The sequence below is a fragment of the Lethenteron reissneri genome, chromosome 32, assembly GCF_015708825.2.
Source record: "Lethenteron reissneri isolate LAM-NWPU_2019-01 chromosome 32, ASM1570882v1, whole genome shotgun sequence".
NCBI classification, from domain to species: Eukaryota; Metazoa; Chordata; class Hyperoartia; order Petromyzontiformes; family Petromyzontidae; genus Lethenteron; species Lethenteron reissneri.
Genome location: NC_083810.1, coordinates 8504486 through 8525493, shown reverse-complemented (window position 1 = coordinate 8525493; position 21008 = coordinate 8504486). Strand labels below are relative to the sequence as shown.

Here is a 21008-nt window from a genome sequence, read left to right as displayed (position 1 = left end):
CACACCGGTAGCACAATCAGAATATAAATTGGGCAATTGAGTCAAACTAAATATATTGCCTTAAAAAAAAGATAAATACAAACGTAAATATTGGCATCGTTTGAACAATTTGACTCTTCAAGCATCGTTTATCGTCAAAAATCCACTCGTTTTCAGCATTAGCTTCATTACATCTTACTTTTCGTGGGAGAGTTTGAAAAACGAAATGTGGGCACCGAGCTGCAACTAAGCCAGCACCACTGAGCACCTGGGTTTGATTCCCGGTTTCAGCCAGCGTTGGTGACAAACGGGGTCATCAGGTTTGCAGCGCGTTGATGGTGACGTTCCATCACCAGTAACGTTCCATCACCATCAACGTCCCATCACCATCAACGTTCCATCACCATCAACGTTCCATCACCATCAACGTCCCATCACCATCAACGTTCCATCACCAGTAACGTTCCATCACCATCAACGTTCCATCACCATCAACGTCCCATCACCATCAACGTTCCATCACCAGTAACGTTCCATCACCATCAACGTCCCATCACCATCAACGTCCCATCACCATCAACGTTCCATCACCAGTAACGTTCCATCACCAGCAACGTCCCATCACCATCAACGTTCCATCACCAGCAACGTTCCATCACCAGCAACGTCCCATCACCATCAACGTTCCATCACCATCAACGTTCCATCACCATCAACGTTCCATCACCATCAACGTTCCATCACCATCAACGTCCCATCACCATCAACGTTCCATCACCATCAACGTTCCATCACCAGCAACGTTCCATCACCATCAACGTCCCATCACCATCAACGTTCCATCACCATCAACGTTCCATCACCATCAACGTTCCATCACCATCAACGTCCCATCACCATCAACGTTCCATCACCATCAACGTTCCATCACCATCAACGTCCCATCACCATCAACGTCCCATCACCATCAACGTCCCATCACCATCAACGTCCCATCACCATCAACGTCCCATCACCATCAACGTTCCATCACCATCAACGTTCCATCACCAGCAACGTTCCATCACCATCAACGTTCCATCACCATCAACGTTCCATCACCATCAACGTTCCATCACCATCAACGTTCCATCACCATCAACGTTCCATCACCATCAACGTTCCATCACCATCAACGTTCCATCACCAGCAACGTTCCATCACCATCAACGTTCCATCACCATCAACGTTCCATCACCATCAACGTTCCATCACCATCAACGTTCCATCACCATCAACGTTCCATCACCATCAACGTTCCATCACCATCAACGTTCCATCACCATCAACGTCCCATCACCATCAACGTTCCATCACCATCAACGTCCCATCACCATCAACGTCCCATCACCATCAACGTCCCATCACCATCAACGTTCCATCACCATCAACGTTCCATCACCAGCAACGTCCCATCACCATCAACGTTCCATCACCAGCAACGTTCCATCACCATCAACGTCCCATCACCATCAACGTTCCATCACCATCAACGTTCCATCACCATCAACGTCCCATCACCATCAACGTTCCATCACCAGCAACGTTCCATCACCATCAACGTCCCATCACCATCAACGTTCCATCACCATCAACGTTCCATCACCAGCAACGTCCCATCACCATCAACGTTCCATCACCAGCAACGTCCCATCACCATCAACGTCCCATCACCATCAACGTTCCATCACCATCAACGTCCCATCACCATCAACGTTCCATCACCATCAACGTTCCATCACCATCAACGTCCCATCACCATCAACGTCGCTGCGAGATCTCAGCTGGGATCCTCAAGACGCCAAGAGCACGATCGAAATTTACGCCGGAGGTGGAGGGGGGGGGGGTGAATCACGTAGGGGCGGTGCTCTTCATTCATTTTCAGAGAGGGGTCAGGGGGACATCATCAGTGTTGAGGGCACATTTGAAATCATTGGGGGTTTGACAGCCATGATTGGGGGAGGGGGGGTATTTTCTTAGGTTTTTTCGGTAAAGTCACGTAGGTAAAAAATTAAAATTAATAAAAGTAAAATAAATAGATACAGCTATCGTGCTGTGACGGTTCCACCTGAAGACTGAAGCTTGTGTTGCCTCCGAAACGTCGTGATTTTTATTTTACTTTTTTTAATTTTTTACTTACGTGACTTTACCGAAAAAACCGAAGAATATGAATCCTTGCAGTCACGAAAGCTTCAAATCTAGAGGGGGGGGGGGTGTTTTTCACGTGTTGTGTATTTGACGAGGGCCGCACTAAAGGCCACCACCAGGGGCTTGCCAGTGGCTCGCGGGCACTGTGACTCGTGAGAGCGCCAAAACTCACTCGCCTGCGCTGCTGATGCGGCCAGTGGGTGGCAGTCAAGGCTCGATTTAGTTGTACTAGTTATTTATTTATTGTAAATAAATATTTATTTGAAATATTGTACATTTACAAATAATAAATTATGAATGTCGTGGGTTTTGCTCTCCAACGCACCGATGTGCCGAAATAGTTACTAATTGGCACGTATTGATTACGTGACAACGTATTCTTGGTTCTTTCGGTAAAGTCACGTAGAAGGGAAACAATACAATTATAAAAATATTTTTTTTTTAATTCTTTTATTGTTTCCCTTTCTACATGACTTTTTCCGAAAGAACCAAGAATATGAATCTCTGCAGTCACGAAAGCTTTAAATCAAAATTTACGTGACGATTACTCATTGGCCGTGTCGGGTGGTGGTGGGTTTAACGACACATTTATATTTAAAGCTATGTATTTTTTAATTTTATCGGGAAAATATCCACTGAGCTATGTAGCTGTTTTTGAGGAGCGACTTGGCCACAAATGATAGCTCAACTAAGTAGCTTATCATCACGTGGAAATTTAAAGCAGCCAAATACTCTAAACGCACGTTTCAAAATTTGGAGGGGTAAAAACAGGAGAAAAATCCACGCGACCACGTGGAGAGAGAACATGCAAACTCCAAAATATACAGGCATCAGGGGTCAGGATCGAACCCACGTCCTCCTGTATACCAGGCGAGGTAGTTCACATCTCGCCACCGTGGCGCCATTTACGCAAACTAACCCAAAACAAACTTTATTTTTGATTATGCATTCGTGTCGTAACGTTGTTGTTGTTGTGTTCCTCGCACTTTCTGTTTATAGGTGGCATTGTGTCGCCACTTTGGAAGGGTTTATCCAGAGACCAATCGATGTTAATTTTCGGTCCGCGTTTTGAGCAACTAAGAAAATGGGAGGACGTCTTCTGGCGTTGCTTGGCACAAAGGGCAGCAGCAGTTTGGGACATTTGGGTCGATTCGATTTTGGTAATCAGCTAGCATGGAGCAGTAACCTGAACGGAGTTGAGCCACTTTTGTGCGAGTTGCCCTGGTCAGGGATTTTTCGTCGTCTGTTATCGGTGGGGGCCAACCCCCTAGCGCGACATTGGGGGCCTGTAGGCGTCCAGGCAGTGCATGGTGGCAGCGGTGTGCAAGTGGTGTGTCGTCACGTCGTCGCCAGGTGCGTACGTCGATTCCACGCGGGAACTCCTCCGTTTTCCGTCCACACGTAAAAGAGCTCTCACTGTCACAAAACATCGCAAGGCAGGAGGACCCTCCCGTACGCCAGTCTCGTGCACTCTGGGAATTATGCTGAGAGATGCACTCTGGGAATTATGCTGAGAGGTGCACTCTGGGAATTATGCTGAGAGGTGCACTCTGGGAATTATGCTGAGAGATGCACTCTGGGAATTATGCTGAGAGATGCACTCTGGGAATTATGCTGAGAGGTGCACTCTGGGAATGACACTGAGAACGAATATAAAGTTGGAGGCATCACAATGGCGGTTGTGAAAAGTACCGCATGTGAAAACTAATTTCTTTAGAACTGCTTTTTGTGTTTCGATTTGGTTGTCCTTCCCCCGTGCGAAAGAAGTTCAACATGCAGACCAGTGACCTGCGGTGAGGTCAATGGCTGGGGAGGCACTAGCTCATGTCAGAGCCCGATTCACACACTGAGGGGGGCGTGGCCTCACTGAGGGGGGCGTGTTAGACGTCCCCCTCAGTGAGGCAGATGTGACAGCTACCTCCCCTGGTGCATTTTTTTATTGCAGTTTCATGACGAGACCAGCGAGTCTAAATGTCTTTATACACATACGTGAAATAAGTTACCTTGAGTATGGAAGGCGAGGACATGAAACGAAGGGGTCTACAAACATTACATTGGTGACATACTGAGATAGTAACAGGCACGCGCTTATTGCCCACGCTCCATCCAGTTACTGAGGGGTTGCGCAATCAGAGGGGAGGCTGAGCTCGTCGCTGCCTCACCTCTCGTCTCTTCCTGTATTTGCAGCGGAGCTCCGCAAATTTGGCGATTTTTATTATAAAAATGATTGGAGTTATACAGAAATGACATAACACAGATCAGTGGAAAAATCTTAATATTTATTTCATTTGATTATTCTTTTTATTTATTTTTCGTAACAGCTATTTTCATTGGAGAATGACAGGTGAGGCTCTGCCTCCCCCTGCCTCCCCTGACCGCACGTCCCTAATACATACATACGGGAGCAGGACAGACAGCTTGAAGGAATTAGAACATAGACCGGATGAGCAGCTAGAGGAGGGAACACGCCCGACAGGACCTCGACAATGGAGATGGAGCGATTAAATCAGCTCCTGCACATCCAGCAGTGCTTCACCCTCCGCCGTTATGTTGTGTAGCCGGGCGAGAACTCAAGAGTCCAAGGATGCGTCTCATTCGCAAGTGTGATCGGGGGGCTCACCAAAACATCAAAAGCAAAACAAAAATTAATTAACATACGTCTCATTCGTACAAGTTACAAGGATGAAGCAGGTGGATTTATCACAGCTGCTGCTGCTGGATGCTGATAATACGTTTCGCACGTTCACGGCTGGATATGTAAGCTAAGCGAGCGCTGTCTGGGCACGGACGTCTTGTTGATGTCGGAGGGGGGGGGGGGGACCCGGGCCTGGCTTGAGGTGGCGGATTGATTAACCTCGTAGCAAAAGTAGCTACATATGTAGTAGCTACGGGCTCCGCACTTTCAAGGCCCCCGTGCTAAATGCTTTCAAGATATCAATCCCGGTTCAGTAATTCTGCACTTGCTCTATTACCATAGTACTAGACTACCTTCAACATTTATGAACGACTGTGTTTAAGGTTAGCCATTTGTCGTATTATCTGTCCGTATAGCAAATGAAAAAATACAATTACTTTACTATGCAAGTTGAAAATGTGTGTTTTCATATCTACGTTTTTTTTATTCATGGCCCCTTTTTAACATATGCTACAGGCCCCGCACTAGCTTAATCCGACACTGCCCCCCCCCCCACACCTCCTCCCAGGAAACACGCCGGAAGGGTCACGCGTCAGACTCCTCTCTCATCGCGCCGCCGGCGATCAAGAGGGCGTCATCTCTGTCCTCCTCCTCGTGGTGGTAGTGGTGGTAGTGTCGGTCCTCGTCTTCTCCTTGCTCGAAGCCCACGTTGGTGATGCCGCCCCGGGGCAGCGGCTGCAGGCGGGCGCGCACCTCCTCGAACATTTGTAGAACCTGCAGGGGCGTGACACAATGTCACGATGATCACTCACCGTTCTAGGGACTAAGTTGAGGCTGTAGATTGGTCGCGAGCGGGATTCGAATTCTGGTCGCCGAATTTGTAGCACGGTGTGCTTTGACCACTACGCGACCGCTAACCACGACACGACCACGACAAAAAACAAAGATCCCCCGTATAGCCTGAACAGACTGTGGGAGCAAGTGTTATTCACGAGCACCTATGAAGGTCGGAACGGCACACGAATTTGGGTGGCCAGCACCACGCCCGACCGCCTTTGTCTCCCCAGCGACGATGTTTACACACATCAAGTAATAACTTGGGGCTGAGTCGACCTACGGGAGGCCCACGTCCGGTTCAGATAATAGTCACTGGTGTTAGCCATGAGCGGGAATCGAACTCAGGGGAGCCGGGTTCGTAGCGCAGAGCGCTACCCGCTACACTACCAATCCACTACCAATCCTACCGCACACGTACACACACACACACACGTGCACACATACGTAGCAGAGTCGCACACGGCACACGATCATGACCGTTGTTCATCATCAGACACCAGTCGTGGGAGAAATCGGCGGCAGCCGCGCACTCTGACTAGAAATCCGCGGAAGCCGCGGTGTGCTCACCTTGTTCTTGGGCACGAGGCCGACTCTGAAGAACTTGATGGCGCCCTCCTCGATCTTGGTGCAGTCCACCACGGTGGAGGCGATGTTCTCCGGGGAGGGTCCATCGCACAGCACCCCGTCCACCTGCATCATCGACATCATCGTCGACATCATCATCTATTCAATCAAGAAAGTTTACCCGTACCGCCACCACCACCATAATCATCAACATCACCGAGTCAGTCAAGGGAGACTACCACTACAACCATCGTCATCATCGTCAAGACTGCCACCATCACCGTTGTCATTATGGGAGCCTACCACGACCATCACTATCTCTCACTCCATCAAATCAACAACGACCATCACAATCGAGTCACACCCCACCACCACCACCCCCACCACCCCCACCGCCCCCATCACCCCCCCACCAACACCCCCACCGCCCCCCACCCCCTCTCACCACCCCCCCTCACCCCCCCACCACCCCCCGCCCCGCCCCGTACCTGTGCCCCCAGCTTGGCGTACACCTGGTTGTGATGAGTCGTGTCCGCTTCCCCCGTGGGGTTCGCTGACGTCACCGCGATGGGGCCCACCTGGGGGAGGGGGGAGGGGGCACGGGACCCGCGTCAGTGGAAGGAGGGGCGGGGATCGGAGGGAGGGAATTTGGGGATCAGGGGGGGGGGCGGGGTGGTTAGAGAGTGGGGGGGCGGTGCAGGGGAGAGGGTGGGGGGAGCACGCAAGGAGAATGAGGGGGGGGGGCAGAGCAGAAGGAGCAGGGGATGGGGGGGGGGGCGAGGCAGGGAGGGCGTGTGGTGGCAGAGTGGGAGGCAGGGATCAGGGGAAAGGAATCCGGAGTGAGTGAGAGACGGAGGGAGTGAGGAGGGGATGGCAACAGGGAAAGAGGGGATTGGGGGAGCAGGGAAGGAGGTTTGGGATCAGGGGGAGCGAGGGAGGGAGGGAGGGAGGGGGGTAGGGGTGGGGGGCTGTCACCAGGTCGATGAGCTGCGTGGTGACCGTGCAGTCCGGGTAGCGCACCGCGATGCTGTCCGGAGTGCCGATGAGCGACGCGGCGTCGCCCATGCCCAGGCTGTCCACCCACTCCCCTGCTCGGCGACAAAGACAAAGACCCCCCGCGTAGCCTTAGCGGACTCTTGAGGCAAGTGCCGTTAGCGAGCGGCGCCTGCGAAGGCCGCTCCGCTGCTGGGCGAGGCGCACGCAGGGGACGTCCACGGAGGAGATGGAGCGGCGGGGGTGGCTCGCGTGATAGGCGCTGCGCGGATCGTCGCATCGCGAGAATGCGACAGACGACAACAGCGGTGGATAGATCGTGCCCGCTGATGAGTATGCCGCAGCTGGTGATGGTTGTGCCGATGATGACGGTTATGATGATGCCGCTGGTGGTGGTGGTGATGATGTTTGTGCACGTGGAGCGGTACCCCTCTTGATGACGAGGCTGACGGACGAGGGCCACGCGGCCTCCATGAGGCCCCAGAGCAGCGGCGAGAAGAGGTGGCGCACCGGCTCCAGCTGCCGCGTGCCCGAGATCCACAGCGACATGGGCCGGTGCTCAGCCTGCTTCTTGCTCCTGCCGAGGGGCGGGGGGAGGGGGGCGATGCGAGGTGAGGAAGGAATGGAAGCCACAAGGTGGTGCACTACTCGCTCTGAGAGTCCCCAAAGGTGGCTGTTCGTCTCGGGTCGTGATGCTCACAGCGCGAGGAATGTACCCACTCTCTGTCTCAACTCTCTCGCTCTCTCCGTGCCTTCACCTCTGCTCCTTCTCTCTGCCTCTCCCGACTCTCCCCCTCCTCTACATTTTCCTCTTTCTCCCATCCCCACTCTCTCCTCTCTCTCTGCCCCCCTCTACCCCCCCCCCCCCCCCAATGCCGCGTGTCTCCCCGCACCTGTACGCCTTCCTCACGGCCTCGGGGCGGTTGCACGCGGCCACGAGCACGTACACGGTGTCCGTGGGCACCCCGCACGTGCCCCCGTTCTTCATGATCTCTGCGGGGGGGGGAGGGGGTGCAGTGGTCAGGGTCACAGCGCGACGGGCAGGTCAGTAGTAGATCGAGAAGCGCAAACGTGCAGAGAGAATGTGTCATCGTCGGAATCTTTATTTAGACTGCACGATGAATCCGATGAGCTGTGAAGCTCTTTCTCACAGAAGTCCAGTATGGGCGGGTCAGCAAGTTACGACATCATCATGACCACTATCGTGATCATCATCCTGATCATCAGAATTATCAGGATGATAATCAGGATGATGATCACGATTGTGATCATCATCCTTATTACAATGGTGATCATCTTGTCACTTTCGTGATCATCAGAATGATCATCAGAATGATCCCAATCAGCATCATGGTGTTATGCGCACAGTGACAGTGATCACGGTGTCGCTCACATCTCCTCCCATGCCCACCCCTCCCTCGCATCCCCCACCTCCCCCCCCCCCCCCCCCCGGTCCATTACCTGCGATCTGCTGCACGGAGGAGGCTTTGCGCGACGGGAGGTGCGGGCAGGAGGCGTGCGCCGCGCCCGCGGGGCCCCCCAGCTGCATCCAGGGCTTGCCCGCGGGCAGCGCGAAGCGGTGCAGCGTCTGCGTGGAGAGCGACGCCGCGAAGCAGTAGCAGCTGACGAGGCCGAAGATGACGGTGACGGCCTCGTCGTAGCGGCGCGGCAGCGCGCCGAGCGCCTCGAGCAGGAAGCTCACCATGATGAGCTCGAAGCAGAGCGCCGACGCGAACCACATCTTGCTGAGGAAGACGGCGCCCAGCGCCACGAACAGATTGAGCACCATGAAGCAGATGACCCCCGCCGAGAGGTCGAAGCCGCGCTCGCCCGCGGCGGCGAGGCCCGCGTAGCGCGTCACCCCCCAGATGAGCCACATGAGGCTGTAGAAGACGAACGCCGTGCTCTCGAGCGTCTTGCCGCGCGAGAACGAGATGGCGCCCGCCGCGAACTGCAGGAGCCCGCCGGCCACCACCACCCAGGGCAGCACCAGCGTGCCCAGGGGCCCCGCCGCGGGGTCCGCCGGCGCCGCCAGGGTCATGCCGAAGGCGGCCAAGGCGTTGCACGCGTGGCCCAGCGACTCGGCGTCCGTGTAGCGCGAGTAGCCGAGCACGGGCGCCGCCGAGTCGTGATCGGCGGTGAGGAAGACGGCCGCGTAGCCGCCCCGGCGGCAGACGAGACGCGTGACCATCCCCTGGCCCACGGGGATGCGGATGTCGCCGCCCGCGAGGTTGAAGAGGCGCACGAAGAAGAAGGCGAGGGCGGCGAGGAAGACGGCGACGGCGGCGCGCAGCGACGCGACCCCCAGGAAGCCGATCGAGTCGGAGGCGACGGCCACGCAGGAGGCAGCGAGCACCAGGCCCACCGCCACCTCGGCCAGGCTGCGGTCGGCGGCGGCGAGGGACGCGACGAGGAAGAGCACGGCGAGGACGACGGGAGCCGGGGGCGGCAGCAGGGAGACGGAGCCGTCCAGGACGCCGCCCTCGCGGTGCCACGCCCAGAGGCCCAGCTGCAGGCCGGCGCCGCTGCTGACGAGTGACGCGAAGGCGAAGAAGACGCCGCCGAGCGCGTCGTTGGAGCGGAACGAGAGCACCGAGACGAGCAGCTGCAGGGCGAAGGCGGCGCCCAGCCACGGCACCTGCCCCCCGCTCAGCTGCGCGGTGATGCCCAGCGCCCTGCAGCCCAAGACGCTGGCCGCGAGCGCGCACGCCGCGTACCCGGCCACCGCCGTCTCGTTGGCGTCTCCCGGGACGCGCTTCCTCCTCGCCGCGGCCTCTCCGCCGCGGGCGCCCTGCTTGTTGGAGCCGGCCGTGCCGGGCAGGCCCAGCGCGCCCCTGCTCAGGTAGTGCGCGATGCGGCCCGCGCCGTAGTAGAGGCCCACCAGGGCCACCACGAGGTAGCTGGCGGCCACCCCGGAGGAGCCGAATCCCGGCGCGGCGGCATGGGCCCGCGTAGAGGAGCGCGATGCGGTGCGAGAGCGCGAAGGCCACGGCGCCCGACATCGCGGCGAGCAGCGTGGGGCCCTTGACGAGGCCCACGAAGCAGAGGAGCAGACAGGCCGGGGCGAAGGCCACGAGGCCCGGGGCCAGGGCCAGCCGCGTGCTGTGCTCGTCGCGGCCGATCGCCCCCTGGCCCATGAGCACCATGATGACCCCCTGGCCGGCCCAGAGCGCCGAGAGGATGAGGCAGAGGTTCACGAAGACCGACGCTTCGCACTGGAGCCTGCGGATGGCTGTGGGGAGGGGGGCGGAGGAGGAGGTGCGGGCAGCGCACGAGCAAGTCCAAGGGCAGCAGGAGAGAACGAGGAGAGCACGGGCAGATCGAGGAGAGCACAGAGAGAGAGGGCAGCACATAGAGAACGATGGCAGCACAGAGATAGTGAATGCAGCACAGAGAGAGTGAAGGCAGCACAGAGAGAACGAGGGCAGCACAGAGAGAGAGGGCAGCACATAGAGAACGATGGCAGCACAGAGATAGTGAATGCAGCACAGAGAGAACGAGGGCAGCAGAGAGATAGTGAGGGCAGCACAGAAAGAACGAGGGCAGCACAGAGAGAGTGATGGCAGGATAAATAAAATGACGCAGTGAATCGCTGCGACAAATGCAATGGGCCCACGTTGGGGCGTTAATCGTCGCTTGGGGCACGTGTGGAGACGCCACAACAATCCAGCCCGTGGCCTCCCAGTCGCAGATGTCGCGTGCATTGAGAGACTGGAATGAGGTGGCAGTGTCTTTCTTGTTCGGTGCTAGAGACCCATCGATTCACACTCACGAGGCCTGTAGACTCACACAGACACCCGAAGACTCACATTGGAGGTGGGTGGAGGGAGGGGGAATCAGTATGCAGGCCGCGGCATGGATACTGTGCAGGAGAAGTTCGGAAATGCGCGAGGGGGATATGCGAGACATTATTACACAACACGACCACACATTCCTGACTAACACCGCGTAGAAACATGCGTTTAGAGTATGTGTCTGCTGTCGTTTGTGACCAGTTCGCTTCTGAAATGTAGCTCGTTTGGCTTTTTAGCTGATAAAATAAGAAAACAATAGTTTAGTTTAAATAGACTCGGCAAGGGGACTTTGTAACCTGGAGGGGCGGGGATGGGGGGGTGCCTGACACTATTGGGACAAGCGTCCGTTCGCGAGTAGCAGCCTATGAAGGCTGGAAAGGCACACGAGGGGGTGGGTGGACCAGCACCACACCCAGGCTGCCCTTGTCTCACTCGTGGAGATGTTTGCCCACTGCACCATGTATCCATTCTTAGGCTGAGTCGACCTAGGGGAGGCTCCCTTCCCTCCCACCCTACAGACACCTCCACCACTTCTCCTAAACCACCGAAGAGGAATAAGCGGGTTGGGCAAGGGGTGAAGAGGAGGAGGAAGTGGTGAGGTGGGTGGGTGAGGATCAGAATCAGAAAATTTATTTATGCTGGAGGAGGAATCCGATGAGCTGGAACGCTCTTTATAACAGATATCCAGTTGGGACAGGTCAGAACGTTACAATAGCAATAAACAATACACACGATAAGAGTGCAAAGTATAGAAAAGGTAAACAAATCAATTTAAAAATGATATACAAATAAAACTAAATCGTATTTTGTTGAACTCTTAACTTAAAGCTTTCGTGACTGCAGGAATTCATGTTCTTTGGGTCTTTTGGTAAAGCCGCGTAGATAGAAAAATCATTCAAATATCACGTTTCGATCGCAACATGCCAAATGTATTATGCTGGTTGTAATTACTGGCGAAACGTCGTACTCAGATTGTAAATGTTGTGGCTTTGCTTTCCAACACACTGGTGTGCTGTACTAAGTAACGAATTGGCCACATTCTGTTTAAGTGACACAACTTACTAGTTGGCTGTGTCGGGTGGTGGCGGGTTTAACGACACATTAAATATTTACGCGATCTAACCCAAAACAAAAAATCTGTATTACGGGAAAAATAATCTCGACACATGTTTATAAATGTGGACAAAAGCCGCCCCCCGCCCCCAACCGCAGCCCTCGCCCGCAGTGCGGAGGAGGAGGAAGCGGAGTGGGAAGCGGAGGAGGAGTGGGAGGAGGAGTGGGAGGAGGAGTGGGAGGAGGAGTGAGAGGAGGAGTGGGAGGAGGAGTGGGAGGAGGAGGAGTGGGAGGAGTGGGAGGATGAGTGGAAGGAGGAGCAGTGGGAAGAGGAGTGGGAGGAGGAGGGAGGAGTGGGAGGAGGAGGAGTGGGAGGAGTGGGAGGAGGAGTGGAGGAGGAGGAGTGTGGGAGGAGGAGTGGGAGGAGGAGTGGGAGGAGGAGTGGGAGGAGTGGGAGGAGTGGGAGGAGGAGTGGGAGGAGGAGTGGGAGGAGGAGAAGTGGGAGGAGGAGAAGTGGGAGGAGGAGTGGGAGGAGGAGTGGGAGGAGGAGAAGTGGGAGGAGGAGTGGGAGGAGGAGTGGGAGGAGGAGAAGTGGGAGGAGGAGTGGGAGGAGGAGGGGGGTGAGGAGGAGGAGTGGGAGGAGGAGGGGGGGAGGAGGAGGAGTGGGAGGAGGAGGATAGCGGAGTGGGAGGAGGAGAAGTGGGAGGAGGAGTGGGAGGAGGAGGGGGGAGGAGGAGGAGTGGGAGGAGGAGGGGGGGAGGAGGAGTGGAGGAGGAGGGGGGGAGGATGAGGAGTGGGAGGAGGAGGAGGATAGCGGAGTGGGAGGAGGAGAAGTGGGAGGAGGAGTGGGAGGAGGAGGATAGCGGAGTGGGAGGAGGAGGAGGAGTGGGAGTAGGAGGAGGGAGGAGGAGGAGGGGGGAGGAGGCGAACCTGCGAATGCGAGGAGTGCGGAGACGACGAGCAGCAGCAGGCCCAGCGCCGTGGGCTCGAAGCGGCCCGGGGCGTAGCTCTCGATGGCGAGCAGCAGGGACCCTGCGGTGGGGGTGGTGGGTGGGGGGGGGGTGGTGGGTGGGGAGGGGTAGTGGGGGGATGGTTGGGGGGTTGGTGGGTTGTGGGGGGATGGTGGGGGGATGGTGGGGGGTGGGGGGGGTGGGGGGGGCGGTAGTGGTGGTGGGGGGTGGTGGTGGGGGGGGAGAACGTGGGGGTTGGTGGGGGGTGGTGGTGAGGGGGTGGTGGTGGGGGGGTGGTGGTGGGGGATTGGTGGGGGGGTTGGTCGGGGGGTGGTGGGGGGGGGTGGTGGGGGGGTGAGGGGTGGTGGTTGTGGGGGGTTGGTGGGGGGGTGGTTGTGGTGGTGGGGGAGGACGCCAGACACGCGGTGAGAGACGCCCACCCACACACTCCGCCAGTCGCCGGCATTCGCGGACTGCCGGGCTGAGCACCGCCAGCGAGCACCCGACACCACCGATGCTCCTGCTCCTGCTGCTGCTCCTGCTGTTGCTGCTGGGTTTACACTTTCCCGCTTCTCTTCGTTAGCAAGGGCGGCACGGCGCACGAGCTGGAGGCGTCGGTGTGACCAAGCACCACGCACTCACGGCCACCTTGATCTCCCCAGTGCCGGTGTTTAGTACACACCGTATCAGGTACTCGTTAAAGGCTGGGCGGATTTCGGGGAGAGACGCAGGGGAGTTTCAGATATTTCTTTCCAACCCACCGGTGTTTGTCGTGCTCGAGAATCGAACCCAGGTGGTCGGATTTGTAGTGCAGTGCGCTAACAACCGCGCCGTCCACCCCCACAAACACACCAGCAAAATAAAACAAAGATCACCCGTATAGCCTTGAGAGACTGTTGGGGCAAGTGCTGTTCGCGAGCACCGATGAGCGATCGTATTCACGTGTGCCCGGGATTCACGCGCGCATTTGTTCACGAATGTAAACACGAGGTCCCAAAATTAATATCATCGTCAGCGTCATTATGAGCATCAGCAACAACGGCAACATCATCATCAGCAGCAGCAATCATAACATCGGCAGCAGTAACATCATCATCAGCAACAACGGCAACATCATCAGCAGCAGCAATCATAACATCGGCAGCAGTAACATCATCATCAACAACTTCATATTTATCATCATCATCATGATCATCCGCAGTAGTTTCAGCATCAGACGACGCCTCACCTGCGGTGATGCCCAAGACCCCCACTGAGTTGTGGAGTTTGGGGGGCGAACGCCCCGTGATCTCGGCCGGTGAGCTCATGCTGGAGGCAGCTGTCTGCCGCGAAACTCGCGGACAACCCGTGCAGGCGCGAGAGAACTCGGGGAGTCGGGTGGTGGTGGTGGTGGTGGGGGCTGGTGATGATGTGAACGAGTCGAGGTTCGCGAGCCGCAATGCGCTCCTCCGCCTCCCTGTCCGCGCGTGTGGCAGTGACGGGAGCGAGGGAGGAGCGAGATGAAGGGCAAGCGACGGGCGGGAGGAGTGTGGGGAGACGGGGGGAGTGGGGAGGGGGAGGAGGGCGGGAGGAGTGTGGGGAGACGGAGTGTGGGTGGAGGTGGGTGGGTGCGAGGAGGGCGAGCGGGGGGGGGGGAGTTTTGTCGGAGTGTGGACAGAGCAAAGGGGAAGGGAGGGCGCGTGTGGGGGGAGATGTGGAAGCGAGAGTTGGAGCCCGCGATGGATCTGTTGGTGCGGGAATGGAGTTGCGGTGGAGAGGGGGGGGGGGTGACTCGAGTCGCCTTCTGAGCCGCACAGAGAGACGCGGGGGGTGTTGAAATCGAGACACGCGGCCTCGACACGGCCGGAATTCCCCTCTTCCTCGTGGAACTTCCAGAAACGTCGCCGACAGCGCCGTTGCCGCCCTAAAAGGTCACTCGCGATGATGCGCTTCAGTGCCTGGCGGGCAGAGGTGGAGTTGGGGGGGGGGCGGTGGCGCAACGGTTAGCGCACCGCGCTACTTTATGCCCCGATTGTCAGTGGTGCGTCAAGCCGGTTTCGAGACACCCAGACAATCGGACACCCACCCGCCACACACTTTACCCGCACAAATCCAAACTGACCTCCAGGGTGGTGAAATATGGTCAAACGTCCTTCGCGACCGGATATGGGCGCGGGGAGGCAGTGGATTGAAGTCGCCACATCCACCACCCACTATCATCCTCACCATCACCGCGTCCTCCAAGAGTAACACCAATCAGCCTCCACCACCACCGTTGTCATGATCACATCAATACCACCGCCATCATCTTCACCAGGAAAACCACCACCACCACCATCACCACGTGTAACACCATCAGTCACCACCACCAACACCACACCAACAACAATAGCCGCCATTCGCCACGAAGTGGCGGTGACATCACCACAGCGCTTGTGCCAGGCTAGGTGCACTTTGAGGCTACCTCGTGAAGTGTGGAAGGCTCGCTGATCGCAGGTCAAGGGTCAGACCCAGGTGTTATGGCTTAACTGCTTGAGATGATTGACAGATGCCCCACTGCTATCATCACCACCACCACGGGTAACAAACACCACACTCATCAATGAGACTCTGTATTTACATTGGAGGAATTCGACGAGCTATGTAGTTTTTCACAGACTTCTAATCAGCGCCACGAGTAACATGGCGTTTTTAGGAAGTGACGCCGCGAATTCTCACTCGCTCATATATTTATTTTCAAATGAGACAGATCGTCGCGTGATTTTCTGGAAAGTCCACAACTTCACTTCCAGACAAACACCCACTCTCTCTCCCTCCTCCCTTCCACCCATCCCTCCCCCAATGAGTGCCCAACCATCGTAACAGCGCTCGCTCTCATCTCACGCTCCTCCTCCTCCTCCCCTCTCCCCTCTCTCGCATCACCACCCCCCATCTCTCGCCCACGCTCGCGTTCCCCTCTCTCCAGACTCGTATCTCTCTCCACTCGCTCCCCTCCCTCCCTCTTCCTCCCCCAGCCGCTAATAAAAGAGGAGCCGCTTGCAACCGCAGCTTCATCCGCTCGATCTTCGGCCGAAGCAGCATCAGCAGCATCATCATCAGCAGAGATGGGGAAGCGCGTGGCTGTGTTGCTGGCGGGGTGCGGGGCCTATGACGGCAGCGAAATCCACGAGGCGTCCGCGGCGCTCGTTCACCTGAGCAGAGCGGGAGCCGAGGTGAGAGTCTAGTTACACACGTGTGTGTACACGTGTGTGTGTGTACACGTGTGTGTGTGTGTGTACACGTGTGTGTGTGTGTGTACACGTGTGTGTGTGTGTACACGTGTGTGGTGTAGCTGGGAGCGGTAGTGTAGCGGTTAGTGCGCTGCGCTACGAACCTCGATCACGGCCAACACCAGTGACGATTATCTGAACCGGTTCTGGGCCTTCCCTAGGTTGACTCGGCCTCTAATGAGTACCTGGTACGGTGTGTAAACATCGCCACTGGGGAGACAAAGGCGGTCGGGCGTGGTGTTGACCACCCACCCCCTCGTGTGCCGTGCCGGCCTTCTTAGGTTGCTCGCTAACAGCACTTGCCCCAACAGTCTTAAGGCTATAGGGTGCAGGGGGCTTTGTCTTTGTGCACGCGCGAGTGGGGAGCGGTGTCGCAGTGGTTAGCGCACTGCGGACTGAGGCGCTTCCTCATCTACCCCGACGATATTGATTACGTTCGATTCCCGACCACGGCTAACATCGGTGGCCAATCCTAGATACTAATAGAACGAGTACACCTCCATGGAACACGTACACGTCATGGAACAAGTGCGCGCGCGTGTGTGTGTGTGTACACGTGACCGTACTCGCTCTCCGCAGGTGACGGCACCCGCCCCCCTAGTCGTACCCTGCCCCCCACCGTGCGCCAATCCATCCCGTGCCCCCCCCCCGTACCCCCCCCGTACCCCCCCCCTTACCCCCCCCCGTACCCCCCCCGTACCCCCCCCGTAACCCCTCCTACCCTCCCCATGCCGCTTCCCGTGCACCCCACCTCTCCCCTTGTGCCCCCCCCCCATCAGTAACTCCCCTTGTGCCCCCCCCCCATCAGTACCTTTCCGTGTGCCCCCCCCAACCTCCGGTACCTCCCCGTGACCCCCTCCCCCCTTTTTCCTCCACAGGTAACCACACTCCATCAGCTGCCGTTCTAATTTATGTTCTCTCGCCCCCCCCCCCCCCCGCGTGCCCCCCCCCCGTGCCCCCCGTCCCCCCCTGGTGCAGGTGACGGTGTTCGCCCCGGACGTGGCGCAGCACCACGTGGTGGACCACGCGAGCGGCAAGGAGCAGAGCGGGGAGACGGAGCGGAACGTGCTGCGCGAGAGCTCGCGGATCGCACGCGGCGCCGCGCGCGACCTGGCGCAGCTCCGCGTCGCCGACTTCGACGCGCTGCTCGTGCCCGGTAAACAACAACAACAACCACCACCACAGTAAACAACAACAACAACCACAGTAAACAACAACCACCACCACAGTAAACAACAACAACCACCACCACAGTAATACACAACAACAACCACCACAACCACCACCACAGTAATAAACAACAACCACCACCATAATAAACAACAACCACCACCACAGTAATACACAACAACAACAACCACCACAGTAATAAACCACCACCACAGTAATAAACAACAACCACCACAGTAATAAACAACAACTACCACCACCACGGTAAACAACAACAATAACAACCACCACCACCGTAATAAACAACAACCACTACCACAGTAATAAACAACAACAACAACGACCACAGTAAACAACAACAACAACAACCACCACAACAACCACCACCACAGTAATACACAAGGTCGACAGGCAACGGTAATAGCAGCGCCCACTCGCTCTCTTCCTTCGACTTAATCGTAGCTGCAGCGGCACTTGCGCTACACGCACCTGATGATTGCTGAACAAGTCCCAGTTTGCGGAGCGCGTTCATTCACGTTAACATAGAGACGACGTTTCGGGTATGGCGCCTCATTAATTGCACATCGCACCGAAGATCGAAGAAGAAACTTGAGACTCGAGGAGGCTTTAGCGGCTCAAGGAGTTACACATCGTTACCTCTCATCTCATACCACCCCCCCTCTCATACCCCCCCCCCTCTCATACCCCCCTCCTCTCATACCCCCCCCCCTCTCTCATACCCCCCCTCTCTCATACCCCCCCCCCTCTCATACCCCCCCGCCCCCCTCTCTCCAGGTGGGTTCGGCGTGGCCAAGAACTTGAGCTCGTGGGCCTCCGAGGGCGCGAGCTGCTCGCTGCTGCCGGGCGTGGAGGCGGCGCTGCGCGCCTTCAGGGAGGCGGACAAACCCGTGGCGCTGTGCTGCATCGCCCCCGTGCTCGCCGCGAGGCTCTTCCCGGGATGCGAGCTCACGGTCGGGGGCGACAGCGAGCAGGGGGGCAGGTGAGAGGGGCGGGGCAAGGGGGGGAGGGGCGGGGGAAGGGGGAGGTGGGAGGAGCGCGGGGGGGGGGAGAGGGGCGGGGTGGGAGAGTGGAGGGGATAAGTGGGGGGGGAGAGAGGTGAGAGAGGGGGGGGGAGGAAGAGGGGAGGGGCGTGGGGGTTAAGAGGGGCGGGGGTAGCTGGGGGAGAAGTGAGGGGGAGGGCGAGAGGTGAGAGGGGCGGGGTGGGAGAGTGCGGGGGACAGATGAGGAAGAGATGAGAGGGGTGGAGTGTGGGGGGGAGGATGGGATGGAGGTGGGGGTGAGAGGGGCTGGTGCAGGTGAGGAGGGTATTGCGATAGCAACGGCTTTGAGCGGCCTTCACCCAGCAGTGGATAGACCATAGATGAAACACTCGCACCTACTCCTATATAAGTCTATGTGAACAAACATGTGCCACTAGACGTGTGTGTGTGTGTGTACGTGTGTAGACACACACGTACACACACACGCGCGTCCTCCCCCCGTCTCACCGCGTCTCCCACTCCCGCGTGCGCCAGGTTCCCCTACGCGGGCACGGCCGCCGCCATCCGCGAGCTGGGCTGCACGCACGTGTGCACGGACGTGGGCGAGGCGCACGTGGATGCCAAGCTGAAGATCGTGACCACGAGCGCATTCATGTGCGCCACGGCGCCCATCCACCACGTGTACGACGGCGTCGGCGTCATGGTGCAGGAGATGCTCAAGCTCGCGTGAGCGGGTGGGGGAGGGGGGGCGGGGGCGAGGAAGGGGGGGATGGGGGAGGGTGGCGCTGGTGACCCACCCCCCCCCCCCCCAATTCTCTCTTCCGTTGACCCATACCTCGTCTCGTCCGCTGACCCAGATCGCCTCTCCATCCTACATGCGTGTTACGTGAACACATATGTAGGATGGACAGCAACAGGAGAATGTAAAGTGTGTTTTGTTGTTGTTGATGTTGTTCGGAAAAACGGAAGGAATCGGAAAGAGAGGAAGACCTCGCAGAGGACGGCTTGACGACGACGACATCAGAGATTGGTGCCAGAGTGTCATACCACGTGAGCGTCTCGTCCAGTCGACACCGACGGCCTAGATGCCCATGGATCGTGATGATGATGATGGTGATGATGATGAACCTGGTCAAAGGCTGTGTTTAGTGTTGCTGTTGTTGCTGTCTGCGTCTTTGCTTCTCGTGAATAAATTTGTTGCGCCGCACCGAAGGTCGTAACCGTGTTGTCTGTGTGTGTGCGCACGTCTCCTCGCTGTGTGGCGATCGCGTCACTTGACACGCATTGCCGTACGAGTCGCGAGACGCGTCTTGTCGCGCTCCCCACTGACGGCACTGCAGGGACGGATTTTCGAGAGCACGACGGCCACGCCATGGCAAGAGCAGTGGTGTCCACCATAAAATAGCGGCGGAACCCAGATCCTCTGTCTCACCACCACCACCACGGGGGAGACGGAGCGATGCAATCATCTCGTGGATCGTTCTGTCGCGAGACTGTGGGGCATGGAGGCGGCTCGGAGGAGCCTTCATCCCATCAGTGAGCAGGTCATCGTCGATGGTGTCACGTAGTTCACTCGTACATCGAGTGAGCTGGCGGGCGTCCTGTCAGGAGTGTTCATCGGGTTGCCATCCCGTGACCAGTCTCGTCCCTTGGCACTGATCTGGGCGCCACTGTGGCGAGATGTTAACTATTTCGCCTGGTCAACAGGAGGTCGTGGGCTCAATATAGACCCTGACGCCTGTTTGTAGATTTTGGAGTTTGCATGTCCTCTCTCCCCGTGGTCACGTGGATTTTTCTCCGCGTCCTCCGGTTTCCCCCCCCCTACACATTTAGAATCCACATGCGTTTAGAGTAGTTGACTGCTGCTGTAAATTCCCACGCGATTAGCGACTTCGTTGAGCTATCAATTGTGGCCAGGTCGCTTCTGAAAAAGAGCTATCTAGCTCGGTGGGCTTTACCTGCTAAAATAAAAAGAAATGTTTAGCTCATCTCGCCTGGGCGTAATGCCTCCTCTCTCGTGGAGAGCTCCCACACCGCCGACTCAAAGCCTCTCTTCTACAAACAACCAGGTCTCGGATAATTTCTTGTTCAGATCAACGCAGATCCCGTCTCCCACACAACCCAGCCACACTCTCCGAGAAGACCCAGATCGGGGCTTCATGTCTCACTGAAAATACAGTCCAGTGTTGTAACAACAAAAATCCGTGGCGCTGCCAAAACCAGGAGGTTGGCACGTGACTCTGAGCCACGGTCATGACAAAAGCTGCACTGAATATGGTGAAATTACTCTCTCGCCCACATCCTTCACTCCACTTCCATCCCAGCAGCGTCCTTCTTGATCGGACTCGTTTTTAGTCTGGTGACTACCAGAGGTGGGACAAAGTCATTGTTATGCAAGTCCAAGTCGAGTCTGAAGTCATCAAATTCATGACTCGAGTCTGACTCGAGTCCAAGTCACATGACTCGAGTCCACACCTCAGAGGTGGGACAAAGTCATTGTTATGCAAGTCCAAGTCGAGTCTGAAGTCATCAAATTCATGACTCGAGTCTGACTCGAGTCCAAGTCACATGACTCGAGTCCACACCAGCTCAGAGGT

The 21008-nt window shown here is 57.0% G+C and overlaps 2 protein-coding genes across 2 annotated transcripts; one reads left to right on the top strand and one right to left on the bottom strand.

Moving 5' to 3' along the window:
* Positions 1 to 4359: 4359 nt before the first annotated feature.
* Positions 4360 to 14512, bottom strand: LOC133349973 (uncharacterized). The gene is given in 10 exon segments (XM_061563887.1): positions 4360 to 5575; positions 6206 to 6328; positions 6691 to 6780; positions 7178 to 7290; positions 7624 to 7772; positions 8089 to 8188; positions 8657 to 10223; positions 10225 to 10427; positions 12973 to 13074; positions 14221 to 14512. Coding segments are annotated over 10 exon segments (2715 nt in total). The 5' UTR covers positions 14300 to 14512; the 3' UTR covers positions 4360 to 5386.
* A 1451-nt stretch (positions 14513 to 15963) lies between these two features.
* On the top strand, positions 15964 to 19618 carry LOC133349970 (putative glutamine amidotransferase-like class 1 domain-containing protein 3B, mitochondrial). The gene is made up of 4 exons (XM_061563885.1): positions 15964 to 16183; positions 17219 to 17396; positions 18206 to 18410; positions 18946 to 19618. Exons 1-4 carry the CDS (start codon positions 16076 to 16078, stop codon positions 19139 to 19141), a joined length of 687 nt encoding a protein of 228 aa, XP_061419869.1. The 5' UTR covers positions 15964 to 16075; the 3' UTR covers positions 19142 to 19618.
* Positions 19619 to 21008: the final 1390 nt, after the last annotated feature.